This window comes from Lepidochelys kempii, chromosome 1 (assembly GCF_965140265.1).
Source record: "Lepidochelys kempii isolate rLepKem1 chromosome 1, rLepKem1.hap2, whole genome shotgun sequence".
Taxonomy (NCBI): Eukaryota; Metazoa; Chordata; order Testudines; family Cheloniidae; genus Lepidochelys; species Lepidochelys kempii.
The window spans coordinates 99,269,247-99,297,143 of NC_133256.1; the positions used below are offsets into that span (position 1 = coordinate 99,269,247).

At 43.9% G+C, this 27,897-nt stretch overlaps 2 protein-coding genes and 1 long non-coding RNA gene across 3 annotated transcripts; 2 read left to right on the plus strand and 1 right to left on the minus strand.

The window, feature by feature from the left end:
* Window positions 1-3,826: 3,826 nt before the first annotated feature.
* On the minus strand, window positions 3,827-13,795 carry ZIC5 (Zic family member 5). The gene is made up of 2 exons (XM_073348670.1): window positions 11,838-13,795; window positions 3,827-6,616 (listed from the first exon to the last, which is right to left on the minus strand). Exons 1-2 carry the CDS (start codon window positions 13,081-13,083, stop codon window positions 6,171-6,173), a joined length of 1,692 nt encoding a protein of 563 aa, XP_073204771.1. The 5' UTR covers window positions 13,084-13,795; the 3' UTR covers window positions 3,827-6,170.
* A 4,403-nt stretch (window positions 13,796-18,198) lies between these two features.
* On the plus strand, window positions 18,199-19,338 carry LOC140913042 (uncharacterized). The gene is made up of 3 exons (XR_012159453.1): window positions 18,199-18,332; window positions 18,810-18,905; window positions 19,012-19,338. It is a non-coding gene; the product is annotated as an uncharacterized lncRNA (long non-coding RNA).
* Window positions 19,339-22,623: 3,285 nt separating this feature from the next.
* Window positions 22,624-26,852, plus strand: ZIC2 (Zic family member 2). The gene is made up of 3 exons (XM_073348685.1): window positions 22,624-24,044; window positions 25,710-25,873; window positions 26,149-26,852. Exons 1-3 carry the CDS (start codon window positions 23,045-23,047, stop codon window positions 26,425-26,427), a joined length of 1,443 nt encoding a protein of 480 aa, XP_073204786.1. The 5' UTR covers window positions 22,624-23,044; the 3' UTR covers window positions 26,428-26,852.
* Window positions 26,853-27,897: the final 1,045 nt, after the last annotated feature.

Here is a 27,897-nt window from a genome sequence, read left to right on the forward strand (position 1 = left end):
TAATGCACTGTGCTCGTAAGGCTACCACTGGTGCTCCTTTCTCAGCGAGTACATTATTTTTTCACGGTGCCCATAGCCAGGGAAAGCCCTTTAGGCAAAGAAAATCAAAATGTTTGTTGTTTTGGATGACTTATAACTCTTGTTTAACACAAGCACTTGCAAGGAAGGATAACAGGCGCAGCCTCCAAAGCAAACAACGGCATCCTTGTGACAGAGCCCAGCACAAAAAGCACATTGTGCGAGGGACCATTCCTTTTCTCTGGGGCTAGATGGGTGCCTGTAGGAGAGGGAACGCCACGGTGCCATTTTACTTTTGAACTATTGTTTCTGAGTTATGCCATGTGGTCAAAAGGAGCGAAGGGGAGGCTGTTGCCAAGCTCCTAAGACAAACGAGTTGCCTTTCATTGAACTACCCCGGCGCTCCTCTACAACGAGGTTTAAATGTCACCTCCATGTTTTTAATGGACACAGGGCTTCAGGGGCCACCCTTCAAAGCGCCTTCATAATAAACGACCCTTATTAAATATGGCTCTGCCTGGGAAAATCACTGGGCAGAAAAAGAGGGTCGGGGTGGGGAGTACAGAGAGCGCCTTGCGAGAGACCTGATGGAGTTCTCCCTGCTGGACTCCGGGTTGGGATGGAGAGAAAGCTGGGTCCCGTTTTCTGTGTGTGTGTGTGTTTGGTTGAGGGAGGGGTCTGGTGTGTATGGAGGGAAGGGGGGTGTGCGCGCCGGGGGGGGGGCGAATTGTAACACAACCTCCTTCTCCTCCCCTCATTCCCAACCCCCCCCCCAAAAAAGAAGCTGAGTGAAAGGTTGGGGTGTTTTCCTCCTGACTTCTTTTTGTCCTTAGGAGAGTGGCGTCTGCAAGTCTGAGCTGGGAAGTTACTGATTTGCAGGCTGCATGTTAAGGCAGCCCCATGTAAGTAATTTCTACGGGCATCCCAGCAAAGGAGAACAAATCGTTGACAAAGGCGAGCCCTTTCAATTCAGCAGCGTCGTTAGGGCAACCAAAAAGTATTCCTCCTATAATAAGTTCCACTTCAAAGGATTTCTCATTCAACGGTGACTGCTTCGCACTTTTATTAAGTCCGGGCTTTTTCACTCGGAGGAATCATCTGTTTGGTTATTTTTCATCGTGTTTATTTTTCACCATTCACACAGTACTTGTATTAAATAAACAAAGAACAATCGCTCTGCAAATAAAAGTGCTTAGGTGGGGGGGGGGGAGAAGAGGAGCTAGGGACGGCGCTTTCTTTCCATTTGTTTGTTTGTTTGTTTATTTAAACCGGCCACGATTGTGAAGGGCCTCAAAAAGAGTAGGAGGGAAGCCAAAAAAATATGAGAGGTTCTGATCAAGTGAAAATTGACTGAACTAACACGGCATGAAACGAAAGGTCAATGCAACTGTATCTTAATAGAGTGTCTCGAATCGAGGTGGACTGTTTTCAATGCAGCCTGCTTTTGCTGTGCTCATTGCCATAGCAATCCTAACGCTCCATGTTGATGTACCATAAAAGCAGTAGTTTGAATTTCAAAGAACCTGCCTTTGAACTTCTCCCTGCCTGATTAGGCGCTTGCGCTGTGAGTGTGTTTGTGTGTGTGTCCATGTCAGTATACGGGGGTGGGGGGTGTAAGGGGCTCAGATTCTCCGGTAATGGGGTCGGGGGCATATAAGTAGCGAGGTGGGCAGATAGGAAGAGGTGGGTTTGGAATTAGTGTGGAAACGACAGGACGACCGTGTGCCTGAGTAGGATTGTAGCACTTTGTGTGTGTTGACGTGTGTGTGTTTCCTGGAATACTTTCCAGCCTTCTTTGGAGGGAGTACCTGAAGCATTTTCCTTGAGGCAACAGCAGGCCATGTTTCCAAGTGTATTGACAGCGTCTTGTCTTAACAGTCCTGCCTACACAATGTGTAAAGGAAGCGCTGGCTATTTCTCCCCTGAAACCAAAGCCATATTCTTCCACCAAACTGGACGTGGATGTGGCGAGAGTGCCGCACATGTAGACATGCGCGTGAGTTTGTAACAGCTATACCTCATTGCCAATGCCGCTACTATGTTGTACGTGATTATCAAAGGCACCCGCCCCCATAACGTCTTAACACGTAATTTCCCACACTCAAGAATTTTCGAACTTTGTTAAAGTTTGGTGTCACTGCTTTACCTCTCAAAGAACTGAACAACCGCTGCAAATAATAATGTGTGGTGAAATGTCTCACAGATCTGAATACAAAGGTAGATGATTTAAACAGTGTTTGTTAGGAACACGTTTTGCCTAGAAAAGATGAAGTCTTTGATGATGGCCAACTTAGTGTCAATAAGTGGCTTTCTTTGAGACATATTCAGATGGGAACGTCTTGCTTGCCAATTGCCATAGAAATCTTAACACACCATGAAGATTGTCCAAGCGCCAAGCCTTCCGTTCTGGGCTAAATTACTTTGAAGTGGCGCAGGACGTGCACTGGTCAATTTTAACTCTATACACTGGACAGAGAACACTAGGAGTGGGAGATTGTGCGTTTTAAAGCAGAAAATAAGAAGGGGAAACTTGTTTTATACTCTCTATACAAGATTCTGCTCATTGTCAGATATCTTTTATCTTTTATATTTCCCATGAATGATTCATGTCTTGGTGGCTTTGTGTTGCCCTCCTTTTCACAAGAAACTTCATTAGAGAGCTATAAGTTTTCCCATTGATTGGAGCTCTCATTTATGAGTGTTTTTCTGCTTCGTATGTTGGTTATTGTCATTCTGCTTGAAACAACTCTTTGCAACCTGTTTCACCTTTACCACATTTAACAAAACTGACTTTAAAAAAACACTATAACCTTTTGGTGAAACTGTTATTGACATTTTAACCAGTCATGTTCAAGTATTGGGACATCACATTCAAAATTCCTGAGCTAGCTTTAAAAAAAATAAAAACAGAGAAAAAAATCTCCAAGAATATTTACGTACAGATAGAATAGTTTTATCAAGGTTTTTTCCTACAGTAGCTTTCACTCAGTTTTCATTTTCTGCACAGAAACTCATTGAAATACAGCGATATATTTTATACAGCTTGCTAGAAGTTTCTTTGACCTAATCCAATAGCATTATATAATATATAAATATATTTAATATAATGTCATGAGAATATTTATATAGTCCAGAATAATTTGCTGTAGCACCATTTTTATGCCAGGCTAGCTAATAATTAAACCATTCGATACTCTGCATGCATTATTTGTCATGAGTGTCAGAAAGGCCCAGCAAGCTATAACAAAATAAATATTAGTATTTTAACTGCTTGGAATAGTCAATTTTGATTAGCTGTCACTGCAGAAGCGAGATGTAACATAGTATATAGTGCATATAATCTATCTATCATTCTAGCTATCTATCTATATATCCTGTCTCTGCACGTAAAGATATTCGTAGGATGTGTCATTGTTTCATTATTAGAAGCCAAATCCTGCAATTCTTCTCCCTTTATTCAAGCGATTAGCCCGGTTGGCTTAAGTGGGAAACTACTCAGGAGAGTAAATATAGCAGAAATTGACCATGAAAAATGGATATATATAGTTAGAACCTCCCTGTTTATACACATATTTGTTGACTGAAATTCGACTCTAAATAACAAAAAGAAACATTCTTTACTTGTGTTTTTGTTGAATATAATCACAGTATCTCACAAGACCAAGAAAAATATCCTAACCATTTATATTATTGTTCTTCACTGGCGTGCTATGACCTTAAGTACAAAAGTATCTACCTATCTGTCTACACACTGTATGTGTGTGTTTGCTCTCTAGTTATCTCTCATCTATCAGTAAAGCACGTGCAATACATAGAAAGAATATTTTTATTTATTTGCTTGATGATCATTCTTGATTTCTTATGGTCGGGTTTACAGAGATGGAAGGGCGTTTTTATTTAGGAGGCATCATGTGTCATAAAATGAACGGGCAAGTGTGTGACCTTATGTGTGGCATAGTACATAAAAATAGTTGTTTATCCCTCAGTTTCATATTTTAAAACCCCTGTAATGTAGTAATGTATAGTGCAATCTATTGTTGAAAATTTGTATAAATTAAACAATTCGTTATAAATCAGTAAGAAAATTATTTCTAACAAGATTATATTACATAAATTATCCTTAAAAAGTCCATACCTTACTTTATCATTTTCTATTTATTTGAACGGGCTTTGAACGTGAAAAAAGCAAATAAAATAAACTTTAAAAATTATTTTCTATTCAAGTTTTCTTGTTGCTTTTTAAGGAATGTCTGTATCTTTAAATTCACCATAACAATATGAAGACAACGTTTAAAGGCTTCCAGATTGACAGCACCATGCACTGTACTAATAATATAATATCTCTATAAACTATATATATCATCACCAACACACTGCACAGAAGACATGCAGGAAGAGCTTGTTTTCACATTACATTGTTCATTCAAGTAAGCTGAAAAATATAATGATTTTTTTAAACAAACCACGGAATCATAAACAACAATCTATCACCAAAATTAATAATATAATTCTTTGGTGTGTTCTGTACTCTTCCAGAAAAGGATGATGTCCGAAAATAAATTAATTCAACTGTACAAAATAATAGCAGTCAGATACAAGTTATTAACAATGACAAGACTACATCAACCAGTCACAGCACACAAAACAAATTTCTACAAACCCTGTGGGAGGGGAGGCTACCTGTTTATGTATTCAGGGTCTCTGAGGATAAATTAGTGCTCTTTAGTTTATTTGTATGATGTTTATGATGGACTAACATTTTGCATGGGAAATGTGTCGTACCAACCGCAAATAAATTGACTAAGAGTTATCGTCATAGTTCCCTGACCTTTTTCTTTAATAGCTTGACAGCTATGCCAAAGGTCATGCACTCATCAGTTTTGTTTTTTGTTGTTGGTTTTTTGTTTTGTTTTTTTTGCTCCAACTACAAACCTTTTAGATTTTAATATTTGTGACAATTGTTTTCCTCTTTTAATGTAACTGACCACGACACATGGTCATTTGAGGATTGCATGGGAGGGGGCAGAATGAATACAATCATGGTTTTAGATGTTGAAAAAAATAAAGCGTTTTCAAATGAGTATCCACAATGGTATAAAAGGAGATTGATCGGTCTAAAATATCTGCTTTCACAACAGTGTCACAGCTTCTCATACTTGAAGATTTTGAAGTAATAATGGCTCTGATGTCCAAAGCTCTTTTGACCTAACAACAAACTCTACTACACACATGGTCTGACATAGCAAGATGCAGGATCTTCTCTTTTAAACAAACTTTGCTAAAGGGGACTGAATTCACTTTTGAATTTTGTGTGCTATATTTAAAAAAAATCACACTATCACAGTTGTCAGATAGCAGCGGTTTTCTTTTATTCTCCATTTTAGTCTCAAGACTCATAACGGTACAAAATTGTGGAGAAATGTTAAGAGAAATGCTGCATCTTTTTTTTTAAAAAAAAAACACCATTTTCACATCGTATACAGCTAAGGGATAAGGAAACAAGCCTAGGTATAAAATATCAGATTTGGGTGAAACCTAAGGACTCAGAATAAAAAGCAAAAATTACAAAAGATCTGAACTGAAAGCGGGGGAAAAACACATTTTTTAATATGTAACCAGTCCACGATTTGTTGGAAATTCAGCAGGCAGTGGTGGTTTACAATTAAGAGGCCATTGCGGAATTGGGGCCTACTCAAGCTGTTAAGAAGCCCCCAGAATGATATCTAAAGTATTTAAGAGCCACTCCAGGAAATGGAGAGGCCCTGTCAGCTTGCAGGCTACATAATGAACACTCTTCCTCTCTCTCTTTTTGGAACTATTGCGTTGGCATTGGCAGTGTATAATCTTGATGAACTGATCTGTCCATTGAGTTCCCTTGGCATCTTCCCCATACCTGCAAACATGCAACTTGGTTCACTGAGATAGTCCAGCTTGGTATTTTCATTTATTATTTTTTATAAAAAGGTCCAAGTGTCTTAATTAAATTAGTTAAGTGTACAAACACCATAGGGTTTTATATACTGAATAAATAGTGGTGATTCAACATGATGGCAATTCTATGCCATCCATTTATTTCAAGCTTTGTGTCATTACAGTTCAGGAGAATGGTCCAAGTACTCCCAAGTTAGAAACTTCTTCTTGTTGTTTTTCTTCTAATGGATAGTTCTGGTATCAGAGTTTCTATAAGCCTCTTCATCTTCAGATCCAGACGATGTTACATTGCTGGAAGGTGTATGAAGGTTATTAGAAGCCCCACTGGCCTGACAGACGTACCACTCATTGAGGTTGGTGACCTGAGGGGAAAGATTGGCAGAGCGGCCCCTGGCTGAGTCCTGGGCAGGGGACAGGGGAGCACCTAGGGGGGTTCCTGCAGACTGATAACCGTGAGATCCAGGGGTAGGAGAAAGTGGTGGAGACTTGCAGTGTATCTTCATGTGTTTTCTTAAAGAGCTGGGATGCGTGTAAGATTTATCACAGCCTCTGACTTTGCAGTAATATGGCTTATCACTCGTGTGGACGTGGGAGTGTTTCTTTCTGTCACTGCTATTGGCAAACTTCCTGTCGCAGCCATCAAATTCGCATTTAAAAGGCTTCTCTCCTACAATTGAAAACATTCATAATTATCTTCTGGGGGAGAAATCCCAAATCTTGGTCATTTAAATTTCAGGTCAGAGCTATGGTTAGTTTAAAAACAAACAACAACAGCACTAAGTGGAACATTTCACAGCTCTTATAAAACACGGTCCCCATGGAAAAATTCACTGCAAATCGTTTCTGTGCTTGTCATGAGGAGACTCGTGATATGTCTGGGAAATAAGGTTATACCTGCCGGACAGTTCAAGCTGCACTGGTGTCAAATGAATAATATTTTGTAAACGGTGAAATGTTAACTGTGATTTTCAAAAAGCCTCAGACAGCACCATAAAGTGTCTACTTTTTTCATGCACAAAATTCTCTTGCAAATGAAAAATTCAAATGATGCATACAACAAACAAAACTACCCCCATCAATACATTTATCATCTAGGAGTGGCTTTGTCTATAGACTGGCACATCTTGTCCTAATCCTTTCACAATGCTTTATAGTATGTGGAGAATCTTTCCTGTTTGGAAATACAAATAACACCTGTTTAAGCACATAACCATAACGTCGGATTTTTGCAGACCATACTTTAAATGTAGACCAATATCTATCAACCTTTATTCACAACCTGCACGTCAGTGAGAATAATATACTGTAATAGCAATAGACAGTAATAATGACAACCGTGGACTGCTATTACAGTATCTATTTACCTGAGGCTAATTTGTGTCTAAAAATCTATAGCAAATCTATTTTAATAGCTTTACGCATTGCTTAACAGTTAAAGTGGTTGTGAAAATCTGCCTCAGGCCTTTTTGTCTGGCATACCTTTAAGTTCCACCGGGTCCTGTAATACAATACTTTGGTTCATGTGTATTTTGTTACATATAGCTGTGCTCCAGATAAACTCTTTCCCATAGTTCTTGAATCAGGGATGTGTAAATGCCTATTATTGAGATAACAGGGAAAAATGTGCCATATCATTTTATTACAAATGGAATATAATTTAGAAGAGTAACTTTTTTTCTCCGTCATATTACAGGTGAATCTGATATCTCTAAAATGCATAACACCATTACTGCAAACATTTAGTTAAAACGCTGAAGTTTTATGCCATATTATTTCTAATGCATACTTTCATATGTATTTTGTTACACATTTTCAAAAATAACAATGTACTCTAGCCCCCGCAATGGAAGCACTTCGAGTTTTATTGGAGAAAACCTTGTTAGTCAGTACTTTGTGTATAATTATAGAATCTTACAATAAAATATGAATTGAAAACAAGCACACTTTTGATAGTCTTTTTGTTTTGTTTTGTTTTGTTTTTTTGCTAATGCTATGCAAACATTTCTTTCTATATTCTAATTCCAAATCAAGTTATTCAGTTTGAAATCGTTCCGATACATTTGTGCTTAGTCACAATTATCAGCAAATATCTAGCTCCACACAAAACAAACAGTACTATCTCTCTCCTACCCCAGAAATTATGTTGATTAAGAAAACCACGCTGGTACTTTTTAAATGCAGTCTTCGTCTACACATAAGCGCTCACACTTCCCACTGAAAAGGATCTCACAACATAGATGAAGTCACTTTATCTGTTCATTTTATCTGAAAAATAGCGAATCTATTGGAAAATTTCGCTACATCTGTATTGTTTTACAAAACTATTAGGGTTACATAGCCGACTGTAATGTGCATTCCGGAAATTCTTAAGAAAAGCTATTTGACAGATAAACTGATTTGTACTATTTGCATCAGACACAGAAATAGTTATTAAAAATTGGTTCCATCGGTGTTTCAAAAAAAGAAAATGGTTCTTTCAAGGACACCTAGATTGCCGTGATCAAATATATTTGGTGCTCTGACGGAGACTTTACGTCAGAGTTTAACCATTTGCAGATTGCTCCAGTTTAACACTGCTAGCTGAAAAGGATTTGAAGATACACAAGTGCATCTTTGCAAAGTTCTTTCTGTGCAAAAAACACAGTTGTGAAAACATTTGTTTATTTTTTTGCCAAAGAGTGATAATGCTAAACACTTTCCTGTTGAGGGGCCACCGTTTTTTTAATCCATATGTTCCATTAACATGATGAAGCAAACATCTTCGGGGATCAATAAAATATTTTGTTTGAGATAATGGATTAGTTACGCTTTACAGTGTTAAGCTATTAGACCGAAATAGTTTGGGATCATATTGTCCAGTGCAGCTTAAGAAGGGCGGGGGGGGGAAAACCAAATTATAGACATATTTCTCCTGTCTGGGGGCCTATAAGAAAAGCACAAAATCCACTAATAATGAAACATAAAAATACTGTGGTTATTTTAAACAATGACACTAAGAATGAATAATTTGTAAATCCTTAGAGCACTTTACATTGCTGAATTAGAGCTAAGTGGTAAAACACAAGGCTACGGTAATTATCTGATCTTTTCATTTGACTTTCAGATTTAGGTCTTTAAAACAGGTCAATATATCTTCTGTGCAGACATGTGTGTGCACGTTATGAGATGCTTCTGCCAAAGAGCGGCCTGGCCCGAGTGCCCTGAAAACCACCCCTTCCTCCTTCCCTGGGCCGGGAGTCAGCATGCTGGAGGGAAGATTTTCTTTCTCTGCTGCAGCCCAGAAGGGGCAGTTTGTCTGTTGCATCCTCCTTCTTCCGTTCCCGAAGGCTGCTGGTCTGCAATGGCCTCCCCGGTGGCTTCTGTGTATGTGTGTCAGTGTGTCTCTGATATCAGTATGTGTGTCAGTCTCTCTCTCTCTCTCTCTCTCTCTGTGCCACTGTTCGGTGCGAGCCAGTATCTGAGCTGCTCGCACGCGCTCTCTGTCTCCACGTCTCTGGGTGTGGGGCTCGGTATCTGTTTGTATCTCTGTGTGTGCTTTTAGGGTATATTTATTTATATCGATCTCTCCCTCTGTCTCTCTCCCAGTGTGCGTGTATGTGTATATTTATTTATATCGATCTCTGTGTGTCTTTGTATCTGTGTATATTTATGCACAGTTACGTGCCACTCGGTATCTATAGAGACCAGTCTCTCTGTGTATCTTTGTATTTACTTCTGCACGCGTGTGTGAGAGCTGCTACACCGCACCGTGTGCATCTCTGCGGACTGGAGTGCACAGAGATCAGTGATCGTGCGTGTTTCCCACTCTGCGGCTCCCTCCCTAAGTTTCTACAGCTGCATTTGGATGTCTCTCTGCTCTGCATTGGGGGCCACTATCCAGAGAAGCTGCAAGAGCCAAGGCCCAGCCGCCTCTATCTTCAAGCCATGGCCCGCTCCCCCATCCGCTGCGGACCGTCGGACAAGACAGAGAAGGGGCCTCATCCTTGGGCTCAACAGTTAGGGAGAGCGGACATCGAAAATCGCCCCTTGCTTTGTAAACAGGACGCCAGAGTGGGAATTAAACCCAGCGGAACCCAGCAGTTAACCGGTCCCGGTAGCAGCGAAGGGGTTCAAGTCCCCAAACTCGATGTTTCCAGCGGCGTTGTATTTTGTGCACTGTCGACCGTTACTCTCGGGGCTCCCACCCGGGGGAAGTTGAGAGCAGCCGTAGGAAAGGGAATGCGCTTCCCGAGTCATAAATCTGAGCGCCCTTTTAATTGCAAAAGGGGAAACGTGCTCTGTGGGCCGCCCTTTGTTGTTGTTTAGGGTTTCTTTTTACAAAGATAAATGAATAAGCCTGCTCCGCTCTCTCTCCCTGCCTCCCCAACCGCACTCCAACCTTCTGCTCACTGCACTGGAAATATGAGAAGGCTCCCGAGCTGCAAATCATATTTTTAGAATTTGGCACCATTCTCTTTTAACATGCAGGGGCCATCCCCACCGGCTTGCACTGTGACAGGGACAAGGAGCTAGTGGGGTGCTGTAAGTGTCGGGTTTAAGTTTTGTTTTCCAAATCATCGCGACAGATGGATACAGATACATTACAAAAACATGGTAGGGAAACAAGGATTCTCGGAAATGCCTCCAGCATTTCACTCGGGCCGCAATGCCATTAACAAAAAGCTGTCAGCCTGCCTGCAGGAGCAATCCTTCCTGGCTCGGAACTGAACTGCCAGGGCAGGGAGGGCTAGCTGTCCTCATCTCTCTGCGCATACATCTGGGCTTCTGCCTGACATATTCTGTAGATAAAATCTATAATCCTTTCAGCCATGGGCCATTTGGCTTTACATTGAAACAACACGTTGCACGTTGTCCGCTTTTCTCTTTGCAGCAACACACAATAAATCAAGAAAGCAATTATGTAAACTCCATTTCCTTAACTATCCTCCAAGGAATAATATTTGTCTACAACTATCAATCCCAACTTCGTTCATTTTCCTCGGAGGTTTGTTTTTTTTTTAACCTAAACCAAAATGTCTATATGTAAACCAACACAAGTCCCATAAACAAAACCCTAGTGAGGGACCCAGTCTGACTGGGCATTTCCTTACAAGTGAAGGCTGTCCGTTTCTCCATGTTTAGCTTAGGCGTCTTCTTAAAATCACAACTTGCGCTGTGAAGAAATGAAGGCTGCTTTGAAGTTTCCTCCTCAAAACTACAATAAGAAACTTCCTTACACACACACACACACACACACAAAACTAAACTGCACCAAATGTTACTCATCTTGGAACCTTCAAACGATCAGCATTTAACCAGTGAAACTCCCTATAGTCAAGTCTTTTTCACCGCTCCTAGCAAACACGTTGGCTTAATTTAAAGAGGAACTGCGCTCCCCCTGAACCCCCAGCCCCCACTTCAAATGAAACTCTGTCTGGGACAACCCACCCATGTGTCCTTCGGTTGAAACCCTGCCTGGGACAAGCCCCCCTCCTCCCTCCAGAAGCGCAGAAGCGGAAACACCCCCCCGGTATTTTCGGGTGGGGTGGGGTTTGGTCTGCAGTGGGAGACCCCCTCTCCCCATATTCCACGCGGGGCCTGGCTAGACTGGCCTTGGTCTTCACCTCCTCCTTCCGGGCCTGCTGTTTCCCAGGCCCTGCCTAATTTCCTAGCTGTAGGTGTTTATCGGCTTAAACCTTTTGCTGCGTGTCTAGGGTTTGGCTGTGCGGTTGTGTGTGTGTGCGCGAGAGAGACAGTGTGTGTGTGTGTCTCTGTGTGTGTGTGTGTGTGAACGTGCCCTGGGTGCTCCTGAATTACTTATTCATGAAAAAAGTCACATGTTTGAATGGCCCTGTGATGAGAGGAGGAAAAGAAAACAACCCCACCGAAGGAGCGGGGGAAATACCCACCTGTATGAGTGCGCTTGTGAATCTTGAGGTTCTCGGAGCGGGCGAAGACCTTGCCGCAGCCCGGGAAGGGGCAGGGGAAGGGCTTCTCCCCGGTGTGCACGCGGATGTGGTTGATCAGTTTGTACTTGGCCTTGAAAGGTTTCCCTTCCCGGGGACACTCCTCCCAGTAGCACACGTGGCTGCTCTGCTCCGGCCCGCCGACGTGCTCCACGGTGACATGGTTCACCAGCTCGTGCATGGTGCTGAAAGTTTTCGAGCAGGGCTTCCCGGCGGCGCTGGGCGGCGGCGGCGGCGGCGGCGGCGGCTGCGGCGGCTCCTGCTCCAGCCACTTGCAGATGAGCTCCTGCTTGATGGGCTGCCGCATGTACCGGAGGAAGGCCGCCGCCGCCGCCCCCGGGTGGTGGTGGTGGGGGGCCGGGTGGTGGCCGTGGCTGGCCGCCGCCAGGCTGACGTTCAAGCCCAGGGAGCCGTAGCCGTGCAGCGAGGAGGCGGCCCCGTAGGGCTCGGCCCGGCCGTACAGCTCCGCGGCCGCCAGCCCCAGGCGCATCTGGCCGTTCAGCGGGTGGTGCCCGCCGGGGGCCGGCTGCTCGTGCAGCGCCGGGAAGACCGGGTGGGCCGCGGCCCCGTCCGACGGGCCGTAGGTGCCGGCGGCGGAGATGAACACGCCGTGGTGGGGGTGCGGGTGGGGGGAGCTGGCCGCGGGGTGCGGCTCCCCCAGCGCCCCGTGCATGGCCGCGCCGGGCAGCTCCCTCCGCAGGATGAAGTCCCTGGCGCTGCTGGTGCCGGCGCTGCTGGCGGCGTAGCCCGGGTGGGGAGCCGGGGGAGCCGCGCCGGCCGGGTAGCTGCTGACCGCGGCGGCGGCGGCGGCGGCGGCGCTCTGGGCCGCCGGCGAGGCAAAGGCGGCCGCTGTCTGCGCCTCGGGATGCGCCGCGAGAGGCTGCGCGGGGCTGAGTTTGAGGACGCTCGCTTGGGCCATGTGCTCGGGTCCGAATGGCGTGAGGGCCACGCCGGGGTCACTCCCCATCTCCCCAGGGTGGAGGTGAGCGGCGGGGTGGGAGTGGACGTGGTGGCTCCCCAGCCCCGGGAAGCCTGTCATGGTCTGATGAGGATGGGGCTGAGCCGCTGCCAAATCCGCTAATCTCAGTGTCGGGTTCCTCTTGCTCAAAGGGGGCTCCATAACTACACAATCCAGCCCATCTACACTCACTGTTGTTATTTTTTTCCCTCTGCCCGCCTTCAAAAACATGTATATATTAAGCGGCTCTTTAACTTCTTTTGTCTCCGCTCCTAACTCCGCTTATTCCTTTCCCCACTCTGTCCTCCAGCGATTGGCAGAGCGCTCACCACATTTGAGCGGCACAGCGGGAACTAGAGTTTGGAAATGGCGCTGGTGGGATTGGAGGGAGCCGAGTGATTGGCAGAGGCCAGGGCAGCGCGATTGGCTCCCTTTCAGGCCGGCCGCTCAGCGGGAACCCGCCCTCACGCGCTCTCCCCCTCCGGTGGCTTTCCCAAAGTTGGGCGGGCCGAAAGTTCGCGCTGAACCTGTGAGTGCCAGCCGGCGTGCCAAAGCCAAGCGTCTCACGCCGGCTGCTCGCCTTGTAGAAATAAGGCCCTGGGATCAAACACGCTCTCACACACACTTGCTCAATCACGGGACACTGGGCTTCCCAGCCATTCTGGGAAAGAGATTTTACAACTTACACACACACACACACACCCCCTTACGGCTCATTCGGCTCCCTCAGCAATGTGCTTCTGTGTTTATTTTCAGGCTGCAGGCGTTTGTACTCGTGGGTTCTTCTGTTCAGCACAACGCTGCCAATTGGAACGGCGATTCGGGCAACTGTTTAAAGAAGCCAAGCCATTCGTTGAATAGGAGATTGTTAAATTCCGGGGAAATAATGTCTTGGTGCAGCACTGGAAGACAAAACCTCCACTCTAAGTACCGATTACAGAATAAAGCACAGTATTTAAGACATTAACTGCAGAAGCGGCACATATTAAAACTGTAATTTCTTTCAATAAAAATAAAATAAAAGGCATCTTGCACATGGTAGAAGCGAGTTTCGGAAGGGTCTGCTCAACGTGTATTCTCGAGCTTTATACAGAGATATAGAACACTTACTATTCACCATCAGGCAACATAACTGCGCGGTACATCTCTCAGATAACGTGGCTGGAAAGATACAAGCGGATCTGAGACTCTTTTCACTTACACATGGCTCTGCAGAGAAACCACAATCAGCATATTGTCTAGAAAACGCTAGATCGGTCCCTTCATGTCTCACCATTTCAGTAAAACTCCCAAATACATGAAGAGTCGATGAAAAAACAGCCGATAAAGTCAACAGATAATAAAATAATGATATGTCTTAGTTTTTCCTCTAGGGCGTTAAAAGTTTGATAGAATGGATAAATTACATGATGCTTGTTCTTAAAATTTAAAAGCCTCAGACCTTCTGAACGTTGTGCTGTATACAATCTGTGAAACCTTCCAAAGGGAAGCTATTAACTGGTTGTTCTTATCGATTTTTATAAACAGGTGCACAACAGTCGAAGAAGATATTGAAAGTTTCCTTTAGGTTGAAACGTTGTGGTTGTGTTAATCAGATGGCTTTTTTACGTAATTTGGCCGAGATTTTAAACATTTTTATAGTGGTCCTGGAAAGTGAAGCGAAGTTGAGACATATTCGCTGCTAGGCTATCTGTTAACTTTTTCTTAATAAATTATAAAGTGAAAAGACTATCCTTTGAACACGAAAGGTTGATGTCCCTATTTTGGTGTGCTACAAGGAAAGCTGTGCTGAATTCTTCTGCAAACCAAATAAAATTAAGAAGTTACTGTCTTCTAAAGCAGAGAGATATAAAATAGCAAGAACTAGTGTGACTGTGATACTCGGTGCTAAACTTGGCGTACATTCTGTACTCAGTGTAATTTGCTTTCTTTAGTGACCTGTACCTGCGGAAGCTAAGCGCAATGAAGCGGTCATTAGATACAGAAATCAAATAAACGAAAACATTGCACGTTACCTTCAGTTTTCTGTACATGTACAAGTAAGAAACTCTCCTTTTTAACGTTATGAGAGAAAACTTTGAACTGGGGGTCACATGAGAACTGTCATCTTAGTTCAGAGTATCCCTATCTAACCAGTGCTACTGACAAAAGTGTTCTCGATGAGGTAATCATTCGGGTTATGTTGCTTGTCTATTTTTCGCACATGTTTAAGAAAAGCCTGTGGTGATTCTGCGATTCCTGCTTGAGGGTGGGCAAGGGGAGCGCAATTTGGACCATAATCACTTCAGAAACACAAGGGTTCACTTTACATTTCACTACATCAGACTGGCGCTTGCACTGTATTGCAGCTTTGTTTCACTCAGGAATACCTGCAAAAAGCGTTTGTAACCTGCCCCAAAAACGAGCTTCAGCACTTGCCTGAAGATCTTTCGGAATTTTAGTCAGGTTAGAAGAAAAGAACAAAAATAAACAACCCCTCGCTTTTAAAATGGGCTACTTGGTGTTTTTACTATGCAGTAAAACCTTTTCTCTTCAAAATAGCTTTTCACAAAAATTCTAAGCACTTTGTTTTATTGAATTACTGAGATTTAATGGTTTAATGGGCGAATGCATGGAGGAGAAGCTGCAAACGTGAATAATGGTATCGCAACTATGCGGTATCTTGTACACGCCTCCTTGTACAACTCTTGTTAAACACAGCATGATATGTATCTGTCATCGATTTAATATGTCTTAATTCAAATATATCTCCCTGATCAATTTCATTTTACGGGGACTGTAAAATAAAGAAAATATTTTATGGTTAAACAATCGTCAGAAAAACGCCGATAGACAAGAAAGACGTTTAAATGATCACATGAAAATTCTCTGAGTCAATCTCTGAGTAAACATAAACCATGGAAGATGTAGGCGACTGCTCAGGTACTTTGATTTTGGACGCAGGAACTGAAAAAAATAAAAATAATTAATTACCATCCAGGACGACGCACATGATTTCATACGAGGCCTAAATTGTCCTCAAGATACATATTGTGCTATATTTATCTATATGTGTGTGAGTACACAGAAAATCACGAAGACACAGCATGTTGGTGGGTATACACATATCCATACACACGCACAGCTCCATCTCCAGAGAGTTTTAGAAACCCAAAAGGCCCTTTAAACTCTGGTGAACAGGTGAATCACTAGTCCAGTACAAATATTACAAATAAACGTTCAGATGGCAATTTATAAAAGTCATAATGAACTCTATTAGGCCTTGAAGCATTTTTAAAGACTCCACTTCAAAACATATCACTACCTTGGCTTTTTTAATGTTTCCTTTAATTTTTTTGTTTATCGTTGCATTATGTAAATATATGCTAATGAGCACGAGCACCGTTTATAAACGATCGCCTTTAGCGCACATCTTATTGATATTTAGGGAAAAGAGAGCAATATTTTATAACATATAAACCTTCTGGGGAACACTTAACATTAAAGCTTTTCTCAACAAGTCCTTAAAACCTGTTAGTAGACCAAAACCAAAGTAGATTACCCCTTCCTCCTCCCCCCCAAATTGGATTACTTTTTAGCAAAACAGTCAACAAGATACCCCAAAACTTTCCTCAGCGCCAGATTTGCTTAAACCGCTGCAAGTTTTATACACATGCGGTGGTGTGTCTGTCAGGGCGGCCCCACGTTCCTATAAGGTGCTCCCCCGCTCCATTACCTCGCGCCTTGTAAGGCTGTATTCACAGAGACGCCAGCATAACGCTTGATTGCACGCCCTTAGTTATTGAACAGATACAAGTTTCTTTCCGATGGATGTAGGTAATTAATAAACGATAAAGGAAGTGAACAGGACGGCTTCCTGGCAGCTTTGCTTTGTTTGTAGTTTTGTTCTTGATCTAAGGGAAAAGACGTTCAGAATGGAAAATCCACGTTTATTGCAACGCAAATCCCCCGATCGTCAGTCAGGCGTGCTTTATGCCAGGTTTATTTTCTGACAGGCAAGATATTGAAAATGCGACAGAATGTATCTGCGAGGGGAGACTAAGATTGGAAATGGTTTCAAGTATTAATTCCATGGTAGATTCTTCACACTAATAATGGTGGAGTCCTCAGAGTTCAAGGCTGATGCACCAATGGTTTCAAAACTCTTATCAGAAAACGTGTGTGTGCAGAAAGAGTCACAGCCCCATTATGGGTGAAGTATATGGGTAATCATTATTTGAGACCAACAGAACAAGTGGAAAGAACCCTGACAAGCACATATGTGGCAATAAACGGAAAGTATTTGTTGACATGAAGATTATCCATGCGCTCACACATGCCTTGTTTCACACCCCATCACTTCCCCGAAATTCAGATAGCAGACTAAAAGAAGCCAAGGTATGATTTGTTTGTACATTATACCTACGATTACACATTTATACATGACAGGCCCTTCTGCTTCTTTCAGAACAGGATTCCCTTTACACACGCCTTTTTATTATTAAATGTTGTATTGGTTGGTATTGCAAGGTCGTGAAAATGCGATCAAACTGATTGCTCGCTGGTGCTACAGAATGGATGTATATGTGGAATGCACAGTACAGTCAGTCATTGAAAGGACTCTGTTAGCAATGATTTCTGGAAGTACGACTTCTTTGGTTACCACAAAAGAGTGAGGAACATGGAGGATTTACTTTTGGTCACACTGCCGTGCGAGGGTTTAAAATTAAACGTCATATGTTCTTGCAATAAATACATGGTAGTGAAATGACCTAAAGGTAAAAAAGCAGCAGACTTTGGGATTCTAGATTTTTCCCCCTGCTGCAGTGCTCAACTGGATATAGTTTACACATGCTGTGTCTCTTTTAAACTTCAGCTGTTAACAATAAACGCCAACTTTCCATAGCCTCTTTTTCATATATCCAACTGAAGGTAGAAGTCATCATTATGGTACAATACAAATTGAGTGTATTTAATTGACTAGTATCCACTTAGTCCTAAATGCTTTTGTGATAAAGGATTGATGATATTCTTTGAAAAATCGAGAGAATTTATAATATAAACATATTGTGAATGAACTACAATGATATTTTTAAAATAAATTTTTATATGGCAACAAAACTTGAAAAGCAATCATTTTCAATACACTACCAGTTAGTAAAAGCATGTAATAGTTCTAATAGTCTGATTTATTCCCTAAGACTTTTTTTTAAAATAGTAAATCGTGTTTTACATGGCACAGTGTCTATTAAATTTAGTCAAAAATTTGGCGTATTTTTCTCTATATCTGAACGTCAACGTTTGAAGAAGCTGTTGAGATAAATCAAATGGTGACATTTTGACGGCTTTACTTGTATAAGCAATATGGTTACCATATGGCATTGTTATTTATGAATGACAGCATAAATTGTATTACAAAGTCTATCGCAATAACAGTGCAGTTTATTGGAAAGCTGCTCTGCTGTCACTAGCATTTATAAGGCAACCTCCATGTGAAAAAGGTATGTCAGTCAAATTACACATTCATGTTTAACGTCTTGCTTTTAGTGTTTTTGGTGTTTTTATTTTTACTGTTACAAAAATACTCCTAGTCTGGTCGGGAATTCAGAGTGTCTCCTGTGACAAAATAAATCTTCAGTGTGATTCAGTAGCACAATAACAACTGTAAAAATATTGTCCAAGTATTCGCTGTTCCTTGGCCGATTCTTCATTCCTAAAAAAAAATCCACTGTACTCTGCATCACTAAATCACTGGCAAATTCATTTTTATATAGGAACTTTTTTATAAGTACAACTGAGAGAACAATAAATTTTAATGGTATGAAAGAAAGGTGCTCCTTTGTAGGTTCCCTGTACGTTGTAGTGGGTTTTAAGAAATGGCATTTAAAAGTTACAACTTTGGCTGAGATTTTCATTATTTCCCTTTTCTTTTACATTACACTTCTATTAAACTCTGACAAAGAACTTTTGTTCCAAAGTGTGTTTTACAGAGGGAGGCTACAACACAACACATGTGGTCTTCACGGGTCATAGGTCGAACGGCCTAGAAGTGGCTAAGATCGGCAAAATCAAAGGTAACCTGCAACTTAATATCCTGTTGATGATCTTGTTGAATTTATGAGTGTCTGTGATACAGACAACGGTGCAAGTGATTCTGTTAAATTGCTCTGTTCTTTTCAGGTTAAACAGAGCATCATTCCCCTCTCTACACTCCTTCTCTTCCCTCCATACGGAAACAAAACTTGGATTTTATACTGAATTTTGCTCATTTTATCTCTATTTTAAATCACTAATTCCATTTTTCTTAACCCTAGTATATATGCATTTAAATAGACGGTACATGCACGCCTTTAAATTGATCTTCACACAACCACACATTCGATGCACATGTCCAGATCAACTTTTATAATACAACTTTTATAATACAACTACTTCCCAGCATAGACAGCAATCTAGTGTGTGTGTGTGGGGGGGGAAATCTAGCGGAGTTTAAGTTCTAATACTCAACTGTCCTCTTTAACCTTGGTACCTAGGAAGAGAAGATTATAAAAGACGAAGACAATACACAAAGTTAGGAAAAATCCCTTGCTCTCACACCCTATCTGCATAAGCAATCGGTAATAGTAAGAGCAGTGCAGTTTTAAAGAGAAATACGTAAAACTTACAAAGAGGGAAACGTGAAGCGGCTGTTTGTTCTGCGGGTCTGACACCATTGCTCTGCGGGCACCTCCGCAAACCTGTTGAAAAACTTATTTAACTGAAACAGTTTAGAAGGGAGTTTGACTGGCCGCTGTCTTCCCCCTAAGAATGAGCGTAAGTCTGCATTTCTGGCAATGGCCCTGAAAGCGATTGCAGGGGTTTTTCCCTCTCTCTCTCTCTCTTTCTCTTTTTCCCTTTTCACCCTATGACATGGGGGAAAGGGGTTTTGCGGTTCGTAGAGAAATAAAGCACTTCTCAGAGGGGACGGCGACATGACTTTGAACTTGGATCAGCTCCTGTGTTTCCTGCAGAGACTGTAGAACTGGAGCCCTGAAAGAATAGCAAAGAGAGTCCAGCCTGCGGGGTCTCCGGCTGGAATTAACGAATTCTCCCCAAACTGTCCCAATGCAGCCGTCTGAAGCCGCAGAGTCAGCATACAGCAGCAGGGTGATCTGGGAATGGGAAAGAAAGAAAGAAAGAAAGAAAGAAAGAAAGAAAGAAAGAAAGAAAGAAAGAAAGAAAGAAAGAAAGAAAGAAAGAAAGAAAGAAAGAAAGAAAGAAAGAAAGAAAAGTAGGCATTTGGATATGTTAACGTTATTTTTCTATGCAACATGTTTAACACAATATTTTTTCTTGGACATTTTTGGGGGCTCTTCCTTTCTGAGATGCAGAATCTTCCTTTAAACTCTTCTGCTGAAAAGTGGTCTAAATAAGTAAGCATATGTGGCTATCAGTGTTTATGATTATTTGGTTTTCCGGAGGCAGACACTGTAGATGACTACGACCTCCAAGTTGTGCTCTATCTCCCTTGCTCTGATTCAGGGGGCAACCCTCAAATCCTCGTTTCTGAAATGTTGTCGAGAAAGGACAATATAATCTGTTCGCTGTCTGGCCATATAGGCTGTAGGGTCATCACAAGGACAGCAAATGCACGAATTCTGCAGTCTGGAAAGAGAATTTCGGGGAGCAGCACTCCCACGTAAGACGACATGACCAAGGGACGGCTTGGAAGAAGGGCTGGCGGTTTTAGCTAACAGAGGGGTATGTCTAGATTCATTTGGAGTTTGTGGGTTTTAACGATCATTTTAGATTAGAAGGAATTCCTGTTATTCATAAAGGAAACCCTCTCGTTTTACGAAGAGTAATAAACCTAGCGATATTTTTATGTTTCAGTTTGTTCCAAGGCAGGCTTTTAATTGTTTTTAACCATTTAGTGGAGGGGGGAGGATCCTAATCTAAGCAAATCAGGGGAGAAAAGCTATTTGCAACGTTCTGATTTCACATATCTTTAGACACTGTAATATCATCTATCTAATCTAATATCTATCTATCAACAGAGCATTATAAACTCCCCCCCCCCCGCAAAGTCCACTTGTGTTTGGTGCAGTTCACAATAACGTGAGGAGTGACAGGAACGTCGCTGGTAAGAGTATTTATTCCGCCTCTTTAAAAAAAAAACCCACTACATTTTGGGTTGATTCTCTCTTGTGAGCACAGAGATGATTAGAATGAAAACGTCAGGTTGAGTGTAGAAAGGTCAGTATTACAAATATATTTTTAAAAGGGCCTGGTTTATTGGATACTGGCCCCAACATGATTATTTTCCAGCCACTGCAAAACAAACCCATCCAGGGGCCAGACATGGAGGGGGAGGGGAAGCGGACTTGTTTGTTGTGTCTAGTAATTTTTATTATTATTAATTAATTATTATTCCTGCCCTCTAATCATAGGGTTTTCAAACCACAGCAGCAAGTTTTGTTGTTCCGGTTATTGTTAGAAATTAGAAAGGAACCATCAAACCCTATCGCCCCTGCTCTTCAATGCACATGCATAGGCAGTCTGATCCCTCTGCTCTAGACAAGTGGTTTAAAACACCAAAGAGCTTTTTTCTCTCCCCTCCCCCAGCCCCGCCGACGAAATTGCACCGATATCAATAGTGTGTTTGACTTTTCTGTGTCCCTTTCGATGATTTGGCGGATTTGCTTTTGCAGCAGAGGAGAGAAAGGGGGAGGGGGGCGGCAGTATTGGCAGGTCGGTCCCTCGTGTTCATGTTTTAAGCGCCTTGTTTTGCTCGTTTGTTTCCCCCTAGAAGGAAGACCGGAACGGGCAGCGGCAGGCTGGCTCCGGCGGCTCCCCTGCCTCTTCCCCCGATCCCTTCCCCCCCCTCCCCAGCAAAAAGAAACATCGAAAAAAGGGTTTCAGTACAACCCCCGTTTCCAGCCTCGCTTGCACTTGGTGGCTGGAGCTGCGGCAGCCCCGCTCTGCCTCTCCCTGTGGCCGAGCTCCGGGGTGGGGTTGTGCTGGGGGTGGGGAGGGATAGAGCGCGGCGCTGCTGCTGCTGCTGCTGCTGCTGCTGCTTGCTGCTGCCGCCGCCGCCCAGCCTCAGTGCTGGAGGGGGAGGCGGGAAGGGCCCGGGGAAGCGCGAGCCGCTATTAGCCGCTCTTAGGGGGACGCCAGGATGGATGAGGCCAGTTTGACCAATGAGCGGGCGCCTGGCGAATGACCGGGCTGCTGTTAAAGGGGGCGTTTGAAGAGGAGCTGCCAGTCCAGCCAGAGAGTGAGAGAGAGAGGCTGGGAGAAGGGGGGGGGGGGAATAAAAGCAGCAGCCGCAGCGCCCACCGAAATAAACAGAGGCGGAGAGACACGGGAGGAAAATAAAACCCCGCACTGAGGGAGCAGCCAGGCGCAGGAGGCGAAGGGGTCACTGCCCCCAGCCAGCTCCAGAGAGGCTGGAGCATCTGCAGGGGCTGCGTGTCCTGCTGCCGAGCCCCCCACCCCCGCTCGGCTCGGAGACCCGGAGAGGGAGATCACTTTTTTTTTTATTGTTGTTGTTATTGTTTTTAATCCGCACCTCCCCCCGCCTTCCTCCTCCTCCTCCTCTCCCCCCATTCCCCCCCTCCCCCCAGCTCAGACCCAACTTAAAGAAAGAGAGGAGGCTACAGAGCGAGGTCAGAGACGCGTCCGATTCCTTCATCTGTGGGAATTCGTTCCTGCGAGTTTACTACGTGAGCCACATCTCATGCCAAGCCGAGAAGAAGAGGAATAAAAAAAAAAGGGGGGGGGAGGGGACACCCCAGGGGAAAGCCAGCGAGGTGTGGGGGAGCAGGGAGGCATAAAAGGGGCCAGCTCTTCTGGGGGTGCGGGGCTCAGGGCGGAGGTTGGCGGCAGTGACATTTCCTTGGCAGGGTGTGAGTGTGTGTGTGTGTGTGTGTTGCAGGGAAAGGCAACGCGATTGCCCCCCCTCCTTCCTTCCCTCCCTTCCCCCCCCCCAGCTCCCCCTCCTCTGCCCTGCCCGCCCGCCCCCGCCTCAGCTCCTTTAATACACTTTGGTTCTCCGCCTGGCTGTGGACACTTCTCTCTGTGGCTCGCTCGCTCGGCGGCTGCTGCTGCTGCGGCTCGGTGCAGCCGGGGGGAAGCCGGGTGCCTGGATCCTCCTGCTGCTGCCGGGTGGTGCCCGGGAAGGAAGAGGCGCAGCCGCGGGGGAGGAAGCGGAGCGGAGCGGAGCGGCAGGACCATGCTGCTGGACGCCGGACCCCAGTTCCCTGCCATTGGAGTGGGCACTTTCGCTCGGCACCATCACTCGGCCGCCGCCGAGATGCAGGACCGGGAGCTGAGCCTGGCGGCGCAGAACACCTTTGTGGACTCGGCAGCCCACATGGGGGCTTTTAAACTCAACCCCGGGGCCCACGATCTGTCCCCCGGCCAGAGCTCGGCTTTCACCTCGCAGGCTCCCGGCTACCCGGCGGCAGCGTTGGGTCCCCATGCCGCCCACGTCAGCTCCTATTCCGGGGCGCCTTTCAACTCCACCCGGGACTTCTTGTTTCGCAGCCGGGGCTTTGGGGACTCGTCTCCGGCCGGCGGCCAGCACGGGATCTTTGGCCCTGCGGCCGGGACCCTCCATCACCCGCACACGGACGCTCAGAGCCACATCCTCTTCCCCGCCATTCACGACCAGCACGGCCCCCACGCCTCCCAAAATGTCCTGAACGGGCAGATGCGCCTCGGTTTGCCCGGGGAGGTCTTCGCCCGATCGGATCAATACCGCCAGGTCTCTAGCCCCAGGACTGATCCCTATTCGGCGGCTCAGCTGCACAACCAGTATGGCCCCATGAATATGAATATGGGCATGAACATGGCAGCCCACCACCATCACCACCCAGGTGCCTTTTTTCGATACATGAGACAACAGTGCATCAAGCAAGAGCTGATCTGCAAGTGGATCGACCCCGAGCAGCTGAGCAACCCCAAAAAGAGCTGCAATAAAACTTTTAGCACCATGCACGAGCTGGTCACCCACGTCTCGGTGGAGCACGTTGGGGGACCCGAGCAGAGCAACCATATCTGTTATTGGGAGGAGTGTCCCCGGGAAGGCAAACCTTTCAAAGCCAAATACAAACTGGTCAATCATATCCGAGTGCACACGGGAGAGAAGCCGTTCCCCTGTCCTTTTCCTGGCTGTGGGAAAGTTTTCGCCAGATCAGAAAACCTAAAAATCCACAAAAGGACACACACAGGTAATTATGTTTGGTTTCGAAGATTTAAAAATGGCTTATTTGTTTAAAAAAATGCACTTAAAGATGCTCCCGTGTGTAAAGACTTCCATTTTCAGCGTGCTGCAGCGTTTCACGGGGTGTTTTCTCCGGCTCTTTCAGTTTGAAAGGATTTTTTTTTAACTAATTGCTTTATTTCTGTGGTCATTTATTAATGTGGAAACATGTCAAGACTTGACTGCACTCTTTCCCTTTCAAAGTAAAATACAGGCGAGATATATTCATTAATACTATTAAAATATGGATTGACATAATTATCTATATGTAAGTAATGTACATATTTATATATGACTTCGGTGTATGTGCGTGCATAGGTATTTAAAACATAAAAAATCTCGTAGTAAGTGGCGAAATGTCCCTTTCTGGGAATGCTTTTCATTACATTTAAATGGTGTGAGTGAGGGCAATAAAATTTTCTAATTTTGAAAGTGTTTTTAAAGTCTCACGTGAGGTTGTTTAAGCTGGTGTTGCAATAGTTTATTAAATTATGTAATAGGTAGCAGAGGATTTGAGGTTCAGAAACTTACACAAAAATCAGGTCAGATATGAGAGAAGGACACAACACTTCCTGGTTGTAAACTGCGTGAGTTGAACAGTCACAAAACAAACGCATCATCCTGCTTCATAGATTATTCATTTACTATTACTCCAGGTTTCGAATTGTGCCAGAGTATTTCAGAAAAGACAGCCAAATATTTTAGCATCTTCGACTATAAATATTTACTTGAGTACGGGTAAGATCTATAGGCCAATTGTTTTCTTAAGTGTTAAGAATGAAGCTAGGTGCGAGACGAGCTTTAACAAGGTTTAAAATTTGAGAAATGTATTTGCATGAAATGCCCGCACTTAAGTCATTGTGTCTGAGCGGATGTCTTTAAGAAACAATTTAGGTGCTAATGGCATTTAATATTAAATGGTTCCCCCTCCAAATGGGTGGATGTTTGAGTTCTCACCTCCAAATTACTCTGAGCATTTGGAATTCTGGCAACAGGGTGAAGAAATTGTATGAAACTTAACTGGAGTATTTTACAGACATTTAGTTTCCCCCAGCGGATATGTGTTTACTTCTAAGATCCATACATGAAATAAAATGTGTCAAGCCTTAACTCTTTTGTTAATGGTTTATAGTTTAGCAGGATATTGGATTTTATATGAAGGTGCAAACGTCTAGATTTTTTTAAAATATGCTTTCGAGCCGATTGTGGGATAGCACCAGTTGAAACCAAACCAAATCCGTAAATTCACTGGAGCCATATCCTTTCACCAGTTTTGACGGAGAACTCCCTTCTGGTTTCACTGGGGTGTCCTGCTTAAAAAGCCATGGCGAGATATGGCTCCAATATTTTTGTATTTTATGATAAAATATCTTGTTAGTAACGAAGTGGTTAGTTCATAGCTGCACATCAAGGCGTCATCAGAAAACAATCCACACAGTGACATCAATCATTTGTTAACCATTTTAGTGAATTTGACATTGGTACAAAGCATTAGAAATTTTAAAGAGGGGGAAAAAATCTTCCTATGTACCCCTATTTCAAGGCAGGCATTTGTGGGTTATTGTGCAATAAGCAGGGGAGAAGTCCAAGTTGATTGTTTACTATAACCAATTCCTCATTGTTTATCTTCCAGGAGAAAAGCCTTTCCAGTGTGAATTTGAAGGCTGTGACAGACGTTTTGCCAACAGCAGCGATAGGAAGAAGCACATGCATGTCCACACTTCAGATAAGCCCTATCTGTGCAAAATGTGCGACAAATCCTACACCCACCCCAGCTCTCTGCGGAAGCACATGAAGGTATAACACATTGCCGTGTTGCCAGCTGACATCCTCTGAGGGGGTCGGTCTGGGAGAAGGGTTTAGCTCGCGTTTTCTTTATTGGGAAGGAAAATAAAAACAGGAGCCTCCTCACCACCAGGTTGTAAAGCCCGGGAGCCTTTGCTTGGCACAGGAGGCCGGATCTGGGTGCCTGGGAGTGCGCTGGCCCCGCGAGGGAGGTGTGAGCTCTGGCTGGGAGTGCCTTGCGCACAGGGACACTTACTCCACCCTGTCTTGTTGCATTTGCTTTCCAGGTCCATGAATCTTCCCCTCAAGGCTCCGAATCGTCCCCGGCTGCCAGCTCGGGCTATGAGTCCTCCACCCCCCCGGGCCTGGTGTCCCCCAGCGCCGAGACTCAGAGCACCACCAACCTGTCCCCGGCGGCGGCGGCTGCAGCGGCGGCGGCCGCGGTGTCTGCGGTGCACAGAGGCAGCGGCGGTGGGGGAGGCAGCGGCAGTGGAGCCGGCGGGGGTGGAGGAGCCAGCGGGAGCCACAGCGGCCTCTCCTCCAACTTCAACGAATGGTACGTGTAGGGCCCTGCCGGACTGCTGAGCGAGGCCCCCGCGCCTGCCCTCCCCGCCGCGGAGGAGGGAGAAGCAGACACACACCGGGAAGGTGCTGGATCCTGTTTGGTTTGGGTTTAATTCTTAGCCAGCGAAAGGATTAACAACTCAAACGGCTCTAGAGCCCAGGAGAGCAAATCCCCGCCAGAGCCTCCAAAACAAAAAAAAATCTGCCACAGCTAAACTCTTCTTGTCCGTCCCGTCCCGTTCCCTCGCCCCCGCCCCTTCCCTCTGCCCCAGCACCGTCCAGCCCGACCAGCTGTGTCTATAGAGGACTCCTCCTTCCTCCTTCAAGGTGGTAAACGAAGTTTTATTCGATTCTTGGTGTATAGAAGTTCGTCCCATTTGTAAACTACGGATTGATTCTCTCCCACCCCCACCCCCAAAAAGTGATGGACTTTTTTCGTTTCTTTTCTCTTTTTAGTTCATCCATTTAAAAAAAAAGTAACGTGGAAGAAAATGGTTTCTTTTGTAATTGTGATAATGGATATTGTGTTCTTTTTAAAGAGGCAATTTGATTGTAAACTTAATTCAACTATAGACTGGGGGGAAAACTGTGCCAAAGTCTCCATTCTGTTACACACACACACACACACACACACACACACCAACAACAACGCTTGTGAATGTATTTTTCTGTTAGCTGGGTTTACATGTGATGTTTTAGTGCTTTTGCAAGTTCAATTTGTTAGTTCCTGTTTGGAAGATTGTGAGGAAAAATAAACGTCGTGCTGTTAGCTTTTCCCTAATAACACCCTTCCTTCTGTAAATACCTGTTACCATATTTATCCATTTGTAATTAAATTATGGTATTAACTTGCTACAGAGGAAACAGTATTTATAAAGAATGTTTCTTAACTATAAATATGTACAATTGTGAGCATAAACTGTTTCAGATTTTTTATTTGAAGGTTTAAGTGGTTTCATCATTTCTTGTGATATGTTTTGAGAGTAATGCATACAGAAATATAATAAAATGTGTTGAAACTGCATGTACTGGTTCTTTTTACGTCCAAAGGCTTTCTTTAACTGTGTAGGTTGCACCTAAAGAATGAAAATCAATGTGGCTAGAATATGCAAAACAGTTCTTTAAAAACTAGCAAAATCACCTTAGGGTAAATTTTTTGAAATCATAAAATTTCTTCAGTTATGATAGCGTTAATTATCCCCCAAAAGATCCCTTTAAAAAACAAACAAACCCCCACATTATGTGCCAGTAAAACAATAACATTTTGGAAAGCCCTGTGGTGACAATAAGAGTGAGCTTTTCAAGTATTCTACAATATATACCCTTGGGTATATATTTACATTGAATATAAGATACCTCCAGCTTTCCTCAGGAAAGTACACATTTGTCATCTGTTTTACTCAATATTATATTTATGTTCTACATTATTTGTTTTTGTAGAAGGTACCAAAAATAGTGCATACTGGAATGCT